At 38.1% G+C, this 12,811-nt stretch overlaps 1 protein-coding gene across 7 annotated transcripts in view; it reads left to right on the top strand.

Annotated features, from left to right (window-relative positions):
- lrp8 (low density lipoprotein receptor-related protein 8, apolipoprotein e receptor) overlaps positions 1 to 12,811 on the top strand; it is a 142,921-nt gene that overhangs the window by 58,094 nt on the left and 72,016 nt on the right. For all 7 annotated transcript variants that reach the window (XM_026345056.1, XM_026345055.1, XM_026345052.1 and 4 more), the window contains one exon: positions 6,541 to 6,663. In XM_026345056.1, the coding sequence (XP_026200841.1) occupies positions 6,541 to 6,663 (123 nt within the window). The remainder of the gene's footprint in view (positions 1 to 6,540; positions 6,664 to 12,811) is intronic.

The raw sequence follows: 12,811 nt of genomic DNA, 5'->3' as shown, positions 1-12,811 counted from the left end.
GGTCATAGTCACTCAGTCAGGCTACAGGAGCATATTCTAGTCTTTTCTAGAGACAAGACACAAATAGTTAGTGGAATGGTGGTAATGTACATTTGAATCATCTACAAAATTTAACCTATTTGAGTTTCACATCAAAATAACATGAAAATTAATCATTAAGATTTATCTTTTTGTGTCTCATAGTTCACGCCAATATTTGATCTTAGAACCATTCGCTGTAGTTTGAGCCCTCTGCATCAGTCACATCTGTAAATAATCGGGTTGGGTCGAGGACAGTGACGCACATGAGACCTTTTGTAATTGTACATTAGACAGTAACAGAAGAAGGAAATGTCTACCAGGGTAAACATGAGTCATGATATTGTCAGTGTCATTTTAGAGCAGTCATATTTGGTCAAGGTGTCATGCAAACATAGCTGGGTCCAAGGGCATGCCTTTAATTATCCTCTGCTAGAGTGAGCAAAGAGACTGTCAGCTGAAGGAGCGTCAGGAAGTTTGAAGTGTGTGTGTGTGTGTGTGTGTTTCCTGTGCTTGTTCTTTTTGTGTATGCATTGAGGTAATATTGTTTTGACATCAACTTAATGGTTTATAATTCAAAATGTATATTATTATTCTGGACCACAGCCTCCCTCATCAGCTCCTCTCAGAGCTAATCCTTATTAAAGCAGAGAGAGTCATACAAAGGGTCTTCTCTGGAAACGTAGAGGACAGGGAAAGTGGTGCAATCTGTTTTCCTCAAAAGTAGTAAACAGATTCAGACTTAATGAGAGGTATAACCTGATACCTGAGCAGGCACACACAGGAGCTTTAAGTATTTTTTAGTATGAGTAGAAGCTGCACCCTCCACACAACATTTTAGTTGCCGTGATAATACATATATATAATTTGTTTTTTAAAATCCTCTGGATTTGACTGCTGTGAGATGTGTTTGCTAATTTCACAACATTGTGCTTTGTTGTAGCATTTGTCATATTAAAGGAAGCTATTTATTTCTCTAAAGCATGGACGTACCTGTGTGCCAAAGATCTTTTCAAGTGGTTTGGAAAGAGAAGGATTTCACTGTTGAAAGATTTTATTGGTCCCACAGAGAAATGGTCTTGTAACATCAGTCAGAAATGCACAATAAAAATGAAAAATTAGAACGGAAAGTCTACGGAGAGGGTGAAATAAGCTTTCAATTTTTGTACATGCAAACATTTAAATGCATCATAGGTATCATTATAAGGTGTATCACAGCTATAATATACAGACTACATGTATACGTCCACTTTATGTCGTTCATTCATGAAATGAAATATGTATAGTCCCTGATCTTCAGGCACATCCACAGCCACATGATGTAATTGTCACCCAGGTCTCTGTGGTCTGACTCTTTGCTCATACCTGTTCACTTGTGATGCATCATATTCACTGGTTTCTCTAAAATCTGCAGTCCACATCTTGCCCTATAGTCCAACAAGGGACATTACAAAATGCTAACAAGCTTCTTTGAGCTGATAGGTGGTATTTGATGTTCAGTGAGGAGCATAATAAGCTGTAAGTGTATTTGATCTGCTCAGCTGCCTGGACTGCTCGTCCATGAGTTCCCTTTGTAGTGTGAGTACCATGCACACACACACACACACCTGTGAGCATGCATGTTTTCAAATGCAGGTGCAAATGAACTTAGATCTCACCTATCTGTTTAAAATGTGCACTCATTCACCTCTGGACGTCGATGCAAGGCTGATTCTAGCTACAAATTTCAGTTAAGGTAGTTTGGCTTTGCAGAGTTTGGGAAACTTTATGCTTGGCAGTTAATTTACAATCTGAGTTTTAATTTTCAGTTGCCGGAGCATGTGTTGATTATGTCTTTGTTTCTCATCTGTGTGGGTGGACGAGTGTCTGTTGTAGCTGGTATTAAAGTGACTTAAATCCAAAAGTCAGAAAGTCTAAGTGCTACATTAATACTACAGTATTTTTTTGGATTCTCATGCTGTTTTTTTTATTCCTGTCTTTTCTCCACGATACCTCTGTGTCTCCACCTGATTATCAAACATTTAATCTCCTATCAAGACCAATATTATACTTTACTCCATCCCTGTCTCTGTTCCTCGCTCCCACACACAAACACACCTACTATTCAGGCAGTAGTCTCCACTCCATCACGGTTCAACCTCTTCACTGATTTACTCTTTTCCTCTGCTGACTTGCTCTGTTCTTTAGCTCTTTAGCCGATCACAACAGTGTAGAGCACCATCTATCCATTTTCTCTCCACTTCCGCCCACTCGCATCAAACTGAGCGAATTTAAGGATATGAGCTCAACAAATAGAGATAGCTCACCTTATCCTTCTAGCAAAAATCTTAGTCAGTTTGGACTTTTAAGTATTCTATTAATACAGTCAGTGTGGATACGAATGTACTTGAATGGAGGTAATATAATATAAGAGGAGGAAATCAACTCTTCAGTGACTGCAGTCAACCGTTCCCTGTTAGAGGCAACACACTGTTCCCTTGGCTGTTATCGTGCTGTTGGATGTTTCCTTTCTATTTCCTTTTGTGTGTGTGTAATGAAGTGTGTAAGTTAAAGGGGATGACCTTTACCTGTCCCCAGGTCAAACAATGGCATCCAAAATCATCTCATCAATAGGATGTGATGATGAATCCGAAGAGGTTATCAGCACCGCCGACGTACATCAATACTGTTTCTACTATTTTAATGGCTTGGTCCCGCATTACTCTATAAAAGTATATTTACGTAGAACTGAACTACAAGACTGATCATCACAGTTTTTTATTTTATTTATCTATATTAAATGAATAAAGTAAATCAGTCCAGTTCTTACCAAAATAAATCTTTTTGCAGAAGTGATGCTAAATGAACAGTTCTGTAAAACATAAACCTAACACGTCCCTCGATACAGTATAAGTGCAAGTGGAGTGGAATGATGCATAAGACATGAAACTCTGACGGTGCACTTTAAAGTGTACAAAATTAGTGATGACTCGAGAATGTGGATAAAATTTGCTTGTGAGCAAGTGCAACCTCCTCTGGTCTGTCTGGTATTTCACATAAATATTAATCACAGTGTCTCGGGGGATGGAGGGCCAAAATAACATAATGTTCTGCTTCAGCCCTTGGAGGAGGGGTGGTATCGGTAAAGATGTGCGATTGTGCACACTATGTGTGTGTGGTTGGCTCTTGTTGGTCTCCATATTGACTCTCACACCTCATATGGCAGGTTTAAGCTGTTCCATATGGATGACACTCATATATGACAGGTCTTGGTGCATCAGAATGTAAATGTAAGCAGCTGTTTGTGTGTGCATCAGCAACTCTCGAGCAGTATGGGAAAATATTTTTTTGTGTGCGCAGATTTTCCTTCATAAGTATTCTACTGTCAAAATATTCTACAGTGTGTGTGATTGTTGTGTGTCCATCCACTGTTTTGAGAAGATGCGTTATCATAGAAATTTGAGAATTTACATGTTTTGTTCTCCTTCTTTTGTGTTCTGGTCGGTAATGCTTTTTCCATTCACGGTCACTTCTTATGCTTGTTGTGGCTAAAAAATAAGTTTGAGTCCAACACTTTCAGTATTTCATGACATGAAAGCTTTTTTCCAAGAAACATCGAAGGGATTTTTTTTTTCTTTTTGCATGAAACTCATCACTATTCATTCAGTATTCAGACCATCACTGCACTGCACTGCATTCTCATGAATATAATTTTAAGTTTTGAAGAAAGATGATGATAATAACATTTCATAATGTGCTTTATTGAAATGCTAACACATTTTTACTGATAGTGCGGATGCCATTTTCAAAGTTATCTTACTTGACATATGAATTATTATCTGTCCACTTATCATCATATGTTCTGCAAAACTTGCCCTGCGGTTGTTCTTAATGTAGTAATAACGGTTGTTTTATTTATTTATCTCCATTGCTACTCTTAAATAAAGGTTACATTTTCTATCTAAGGTTAATTAAAATCATATTTTATTTCCTTGAGGACAAAAAGCTACACAATGCTTTCAACCCCTAGAATAAGATGGGGCCATGGTGAATTGTATTATTTTCCTTTTTGTCCTTAAGATAAGAGGAAATGGCAAGTTAAGGAAAGGGTTTTACGAAATTGATAGGCTTAGTTTGCTGGCATTTTAATTAATCCTTTTGTGTGCGATGTGTTACAACCCTGCATGTCAACGGCCCCATTTCACATCCCCACCTGAATTACACAAGCCGCTTTTGGAGGGGATTAAGATGACCTATGATAGGAGATATGAAATGAAGGTGAAGGAAAATCCTTATTTGGGAATGTTTGACATCAGATTTATTGGGATCTGTGTTGGTGTTTTGTGGTGTCGCTGCCCGTGTGTTGGCTGCATCCAGCACTGTTAGCAGGCTGTAGGCAGAGATGGATGCACAAAAATGGAAAAAACAGGAAGGGTCACCAGGAAAAGATGGGGTTTATGTTAACATGCTGGTAGGAAGGAGAAGGATTTATTCAGTCCTTTCTGAAGACTGATGCCATTACACTAGACCCCACCTCGACAGTCTTGACTCTTTCAATTCTGTTCTCCTATTCCCTGCTCTCTCTGCTCTGATATCCTTTATCCCTCGGATTCTTTTTAGACCCAGACTTTTGTTCCTCTCTCCTGTCTTTAGATTACCTTTTTTCTCTGTGTTGAATTATATCTGTTCTGGGAGTGGTGAAGTTGTCTAACTTTCCATCTCATATATCATACAAATAATTAGCCATATAGAGAGAGACAGAGATGGCATTGGTCAACGTGCGAGGATGTTTCATCCTCCAGCATGTACTTCATTATTATGGAAGCCATCAATCGCTGCCCTGCCTTTCACAACACACCATAGGACATCCAAGGCTACGCACAAACATAATCAACAAGCTAATAAGTGCCTAACGTTTCCTTTTGTTAAGTTGAATACGACTTTGTCTGTCAAGGTTGAACCAATTTGTTTGGAGTTCACTAGTTATAATCTTTGCATTAATACAGTTGTGCTGAAAAAACCAAGTAAAAGCAAAGCATGGCATATTGGCCAAGACAGACAGTGAACGCTACTTCAATTTATGTATTATTAGCTTAAATAGACAAGATATAATATAGATATTAGAGAGCAAAGTGCTGGTAGCAACAAGCACATGATAAGACTTCTCCTGAATTTTTATGTTTTCAATATTGTTTGTTGTAATGTCTATACACTAATAGGTGTAAATGATGGAAGCACAAGTGATCAGGGGCCACATGATTAATATACTGCATATCCACACTTTCATTATCCAGCCTTTAACCTAGTTAACGTCTGCTAACTTGCATGTTTAGCTGGTTTTAAACTAAAGGTTGATCAGGTGGTTTAACAGCAGGTTCGCGTGAAGGAAAAGAGAACAAGCACTCATAGTTACTCTTTTCTCATGAGAAGAAAACTACCCAGTCTCAAACACCTTTTATCACAACACGTTTTTGTTCCCTCACACTGACGCACGCACACACACACACTTTCTTGCCATTTGTCAGCCAACTTCACTGTATATTTCATCATGGCGAGGCCAAGCAAGTGCTTTCTCTTGTTCGGTGCCTCTCACCGTTAGGCAGAGAGATCCTTTTTTTTGCCGTCACAGTGCTTCAATTTTCTCCTTGCTTAGAGAAAGTGGCTGCACAAAACCTTTGGAGTCCATAGGCCTGCACGTGCTTAGAGTTCTACAATGACTGACTGGGCTCTGAAGGTGGATAATGGGATAGATAGGTAAAATGGTGCAAAACCTGTGAGCAGTTTGAGGCAGACAACTTGAAGAATGGTGCACTATTCAAATATGACATATTTCCAACACTCGCTCACGTAAATGTACTTAAGCTGTCAATGCTTATTCAGTCTCACTTGAAGCAGGCTACTCAGACTGAAAACACTGTTGATTCTCCTGTGGAGTGATTCCAAATCTTTTAATTGGTTTTATTCTTTAGATAATATAAATACTGTAACTCTGTATCAGGTTCAGGCTCATTTCAGTACTAAATTCACAGGTCTATAATATTTAAATTATATCACCATGTAGTGAAATATATTCCAAAAATGGAGCATTTCTATCCATGCTTTTTGGTTTTTGTGAAATGAAAAGCTTCTTCCATACACACCCTGATGCAGGCAAGTTAATTTTACAGAACAGACAGCAACAACGCTGGGATAATCAAAGCTACAATTTGCACTTGAACACTCCACCAAGACCCCATCTTGCAGCCAGCTGCATCAAAACATCGCCTGCTGAAGGTTAAATGAAAATTGGACTGGAAAATTGGTTTGAAGTTGGTGCTTGGGAATTGGTCTTGATTTGAGTTAGATTTTAATTGTCTGGCCTTGTTGCTTGTGTTAAGTGACTTGTGAAACTTTGTGCTTACTGCTGTAGGTTTTTTCACAGCTTTTCCCAGACATGACTTGACAGTTTGTGTAGAAAGTTTTTTTTTTTTTTGTCTTCTCAACCATCACTCCCTCTGCTCCAGAGGGACTATTTATTTATGGCTGTTTGATTTGTCTCCACAGCAAAGAAGACATGCGCAACCACAGACTTTGCCTGTAAGAATGGACAGTGTGTACCAGCTAGGTGGCGCTGTGATGGAGAGCCCGAGTGTGCAGATGGTTCAGACGAAGCCGATGCAATCTGCAGTAAGTAAATGTCCAGACACAGACAGATGAACACAATCACACATATAGACGAACAGACAAAGACAGAAGGAAGGTAATGACAGTTCAGGTAGCACACATACATTTAGGTTTGCTGAAATGGGTTAACAGCTGTGATCTTTATTTTATTAGTTCTTAATGGAAGTCTACAAAAAGATGAAATCTGAAAAACATGTACACATAATGTGTTCTTTTTCTTACAGTCCTATTCTTTGTGTTGAAACCAGTTGACTTCCACAAATATGCATTTAACGTCCTTGTGCATAAAACGTTCCCAAGGTCTCTTGTTCTTTATGCATCACATTTTGCTGAGCTGCAGCCACTGTGCCAGGATTCTCTTTTGTGCACATTGCCTCAGAAATTGGCTTTCAGTTGCTTTTCTTATTTATTTATTTTTTTGGCTGCACCATCAGAGCCAGGAAGTCCATACACGGTGTGAACAAGGCCAGAGAAAGCACTACAGTGGATAAGATGTGTACTTCTTTTACACTATTTTTAACCAGCATGCTTGGGAAAAAAGAATTGAAAGAAAAAGTCAAAACCTTGAAAGGTGCATTGCTGATGCCCATTTTATAGAAGTGTTGCTGCATAAGTGTATACACTAATTATTTCCTGTCTACTTAATCGTATAATGTAAACTTATTGAAGTTTTAAGCTAAGCTGCTCTCATGCAAAGAAATCATGTATCTCAGAGTCATTGTCAGTTGCTAACAAAACCAGCACTGAAACTCTCAGAAACATCAGCTTATGTTATTTATTTATATTTTCAACTGTGTTTTCTCAGCATAAACTAGTGTAATTATGAAAAATCCCTGTAAACAAACCTTATCTCTCAGATTCATATTTGGCATGTGGTGATGTCACTTGCTGCTGCAATTACAAAAATTTGAACACTGCCTGCTGTGTTATTTAATCAGCAGCAAATCAAGGTTAAACTGCTTCTTAATGGTTATGGTTCAAAAAATGTGAAGTTCATGGTGTGTGTGTGTGTGTGTGTGTGTGTGTGTGTGTGTGTGTGTGTGTGTGTGTGTGTGTGTGTGTGTGTGTGTGTGTCTGTGTGTGTGTGTTCATTGGAAATGGAAAACTTGAAACGGACACAAAGGAGAAAGAGGCTGAATAAACTTTGTGTGTTTTAAAGACTAACATTTGAAGTGTAAAAGGTGTTCAGAGAGATGAAGATTTTTTTTCTCACTGTTTGGATTGGAAATTGGACAAACTGGCTTTTTGGAACAAATAGTAAAGGTTAAGTGAAAACTCTGACACAGGGCTTTTCAGCAGATACCAAATAGCTTTCCAAGTTTTAGAATTTTTATTTTTATTTATTTCCGTATTTCCAAGTTCTTCAGGTTGAATGTGAGAGAGTTTAAAATGAGATACCCAAGCTGAGTGGAGTCTTGGAGTCTTCGTGGAGTTAGTAGTAAAGATGTAAGACTATAAAACATACAGAGCACAGTCCATAGACGTAGCTTAAATATGAGTTTTGCAAGAGATTAGAGGATTTTAATAGACATAATTTATCAAATATTATTAATAAAAATAATATAACATTTAACAACTAGTAACATCCTGTAATTACCTTTTTGTAGATTTAAGATTCAAAAAACTGTATTAATCCCACAGGGAAATTGTTTTGCTTTGTTACAGCTGCTCTCAATTCAGACTTAACGAAAAGAAACCACAACCAGAAAAGATCTGCACCTGCACAAATACAAAATAACATCAATATAGAAAACTCATATATACATAGAATATGTAGAGATGGATGATGAGGGCTCAAACTCAGTTTAATTTATCTTCTAACTCAAACCTGTCAAACTCTAAAAAGGTGGATGTGTCTTCCACTATGTGAGTGCTGTAGTTGGCTGGAACTGTAATTGGAGCTTGATGTCAGCTTCAGTTCTGCAAAGTACTCTAATTAGTTTAGTTTGGAATTTCTCTCATTAGGAATCAAAGGCATTTTTATCGCTGTTTGCAAAAAGCAGGTCGTTCAATATTTAACTTGAAACTGGTCAGTGACTAGCAGGAGAAGGAGAACTGTGGGGAAACAGACATACTGTACTATGACGTTCAATAAATCCCACAATAAGCTCCCACACAGCCAGTGTTTCCTCCAAAGATAAGTCACAGAGAGAAGAAGAACTACTAGAGGTCGGTCATTTCACTTCTGTCTTATCACAGAATTTACTTCCATCAGAGTGTAACTACAGGCCATCTCCTATTTTTAATTTTTATTAAGACGATTTGCATAGAGGTGATCAAAGAAGCCTTTGAAAGTTTTCAAAGTAATACATCTGATTGGGAAAAGTCCAAGGACCTGTGGGTGTGCTTGTGTATGCACATGCCTTCAAAATGGTCTGCAAGCGTGCACTGGCATAAGCATATATATAAAGGTGGAGCTCTGTATTTGGTATTCATCACAAGGTGAATCTGTAAGTCATTTCATCAGATTAGTGGACTTGTGGTTAAGTCTCATTATGTCTAATCAAGGTCACAGGCTGTTAGAACTTCTCCAACTCTCTCAGCCACATTGATCCTCACAGCTCTGTGCATAAATGCATGTGCATGTTTTAAGGAGAATTCATTGTTGTCTATACAATCATACAGTAAAATGTGATTTATTTACCATGATACACACACGTTCTCAAAATCCCATTGTTGTTTTCTAGATGGAGATGGGATGCGATTTATTACCCTTTTACCTTAATTCGATCTTTTACCCTTAGATTTCTTGCAGTTAATATCACAGTGGGCTCTATCATATTTCCAGTATCTGTCCCCTGATATGTTATTAGATCCTCAGAGTCATCTTGTATCTCATCCTTCCTCTGTCCTCTTAAGTCTCTTCTTTTCTATATGTCCTACACTTTCTGATCTGAGTTTAGTTTAAGTCATGCCTTTGATTGCATTGATTTCCCGGGGAGGTAATCAATGGGCTGATCCCCGAGACCTCTGGTTGACTACTGATTAACTATGGACCTCCAATGATGCCTCTGAAACCACACACACACACACACACACACACAGCAGTTGTCTGTAATTACACATCTGAAAATGAATCTGGGCCAAGAGGGGATTGTGGAGAAAATGCTCAATCAGATGAGTGGTGGATGATGCATGAATGTTTGTGTCTGCACTTTGTGTTCTGCAGCCCCCCCCCCCCTACTAGCAGCAGCAGCATTATAAGTAGCATTAGCCACATAAAATCAATTGATTACTAAACAGGTGACGGTAAGTGTCAGTGTACCTCACCAGAAACGGTCTCGAAAAGTTTAGCTTTAATGACAGTATTAAAAAAAAAAAAAAGCACAAACATCAAAAATAATTAAGTAAAATAAGACATTTTGTTAAATGTTTGAATTAATATTTTAAAAGCAGTCACACTAAAGGCCACTGAACTCTTTATTTCTTTGTGGTGAGCACTGATTTTCACTTTTTCATAGTTGTATTCACTTCAATTAACATCCTGGTCCACATTGAAATACAAAAACAGCTATGACTATTAACTCTTTCGAAAGAGTGATTAATATTTGACTACGTTTGGATCATCTATCATCATGAAAGTGTCGAGACAATACAAAGTCCATTTACTCTGAGTGGCCCCAGCCACATCCTTCAGTTTGACCATCAGTGCTGATTAGAATCTGAAGCATTATTCAAACTCCATCTTTACACATTCAGCTCTGTCTCCCCTCCCTTCGCCACACAGGCATCTCTCTACAGATAAATATTATCGAGTTGCAGCATCAGAACCTCAGCCACATACTGGGCCAACATGTAACACTCTGTTTACAGGCCCACGAGTGATGCTTCAAAATGTGTTCAGCTCAAATGTGCTTTAGCTTTGTATTGTTTGGAGGACATTAAGCTTATTTTGTATTCATACCATAAAAGCATTTTATCACTAACGAATCATTACAAGTCTATTCAGGCATATTTCATTCTCGGAGGCGTGCAGATAAAGGCTGTACTGAGAAGCCCCTTAATTCATTGTGAAACATCATGGGAGGGAAAAAGACGAGCACAAATGAGAATTTTGATAAGTTTTGAAGTCAAATAATCTCAAGTCACACATAACAGAGGAGCTGCATTGTAAGATAAAGACAAACTAACAGTGTTACTGTTCTGTTTGGCTCTGCTATTATGATATAATTGCAGCAAAGCCTTTGGTTCTTTGATGAGGTGTTTATTTTATTGACATTAAATTTGTACTTTGCTATTGAGTAAACAAACTGTTTCTGTTAGTACTGGGGCTCGAACTCACATTTACATTCTAAATTTTCTTGCAATAGTATAAGACAGAGTCAAATATGTAATTAAATATTAAAAATAAATAATCTCACCGTGGTAAATGCTGATACGTTCAGGACTTTTTAGTGATCATCTGTTTTTTACCAACACTCCGGGGCTGTCATGATTTCAAACTTCGCTGCTTCTTTTATTTCATCTGATGAAACTCATTCATCTACACAAACTGTCAAGAGAGAGCCTCTAATCACAGCATGACTTCTCTCCCACTCTTAGTAGCCATGATTTATGGATCTCATATGGAGTCACAACTGACTTCTCCAATTTTGTTTTCAGAGAGGCTAAAATTGGACAGAGAGAATGCTACTTGCACGGTTACCGTTTAGTCAAAAGTCTTTTTTATTGGGTGTTTTACATTTTCCTAAATGTAGAAGGAAGGGGACAGCTTTGGTGTTGTTATTCAGTCATGATTGCAGGATTGCTGGTCATCGGTTCCACCTGCTTCTGTGTACTGAGGTGGGTTTTTCCTTGTCTGTATGTGCTGAGACAATAGGCAGGTCAGCACCATAGAGGCAGGAGGCTGAACACCTTAATTATTTTGGAATATGAACGGGAAGGAACCAGTGAGTTGCATTGTCGGACGGCTTCAATTTCATGCTTGAGGCAGCGGCAGCACCAGCTCTAATTTCCCAGGTGACCTGTCTCTCACTCTCTCTTTACCTGTGTCTCTCTTCCTCTTTGAGTCTCATAGAGCTCCAGTGACCCTGTTGTGAAAAAACGTGAAGTAATAAACTATCAAAGTGAAGTATTTAGAAGCACAATAGAGATGTGAATAGAGATGGATTGAATGAGTATTTTTAAGTCACTCTGAACTGAGTAGCAGTGTAATTTAAGCTAGTCCCTTACAACTATACACGTTACTTTAATGGAATTAATCTTCTATCCTCAGCCAAATATGTGAGCCACATTGAAGGCAGCAGGCTTTGTGTGACTGTCAGTACACTGGACCATCACATGTTCAAAAAGCTAAAAAAAAATATAATCTAACAATAATAATAATAAACTTCACATGTATGATTGGGTATTACCTTGATTCTTGGTGTATGAACATTTGATTTTAAATTGCAGTTTCGTGACAGCCTGTCATTCATTGTTGTGGATCAAGTTCAAGTTTAATTGAACACGGGTTTTAGAAACATGCTGATGCATTAATTAAGAACAAGAAAAGCCGCCTGAGCACGTTTTCAGATATGTTCAGAGAACAGTTGGACTTACGTTGTGTGAAATTAAAACAACTGTTGCAACTTGTTTCCTTGTTTACACTGTACATGGCAATCAGACAGAGAAAACCACCTACACAGCATCAGCCACCGGGTTTTTTTTTTTTTTTTTTGTCAATTCCATTCTTCAGTTCAATTAGTGACCCATGCTCTTGGCTGGTTACAATTGATTGGTGGTCAATGTGTTTCTGCTCTCGGAGGTTGTCTTGTGGAACTGGAACAGCCCGATGGGACTGCTTTTGCAAGTGTTTTGGCCACGTTTGTAAAGATCCATAACGGTTATGTTTTTGGGTTTGTTTTTTTTTTTTCTTCTTCGATTAGTCTTTATGGACTGCATCTTTTTTTTTTTTTTTTAATTTCATTTGTATTACTTGTTTTATTCCTGCACTTCTAAGGAAATCCTAAACTGTAACACAGGATCACAGCTGTGGTATCAAAAAGCGCACTCGGGAGATGGAGGCAGAAGTGTGATAAAGTGTGATGAAAAACAAATTTTTACAATTTGAAAGGGAGGGTTAGCTACGAGAATGTTTCCAAGCTGTCATAGCTGGGAAAGCACAAGCATAATTTCAAACTTTAGCGATAAATCAAGTTTATTCATGTGT

This window comes from Anabas testudineus, chromosome 4 (genome assembly GCF_900324465.2).
Source record: "Anabas testudineus chromosome 4, fAnaTes1.2, whole genome shotgun sequence".
Lineage (NCBI taxonomy): Eukaryota > Metazoa > Chordata > Actinopteri > Anabantiformes > Anabantidae > Anabas > Anabas testudineus.
The sequence above is the reverse complement of the archived record's forward strand: the minus strand, read 5'-3'. Positions and strand labels throughout refer to the sequence as shown.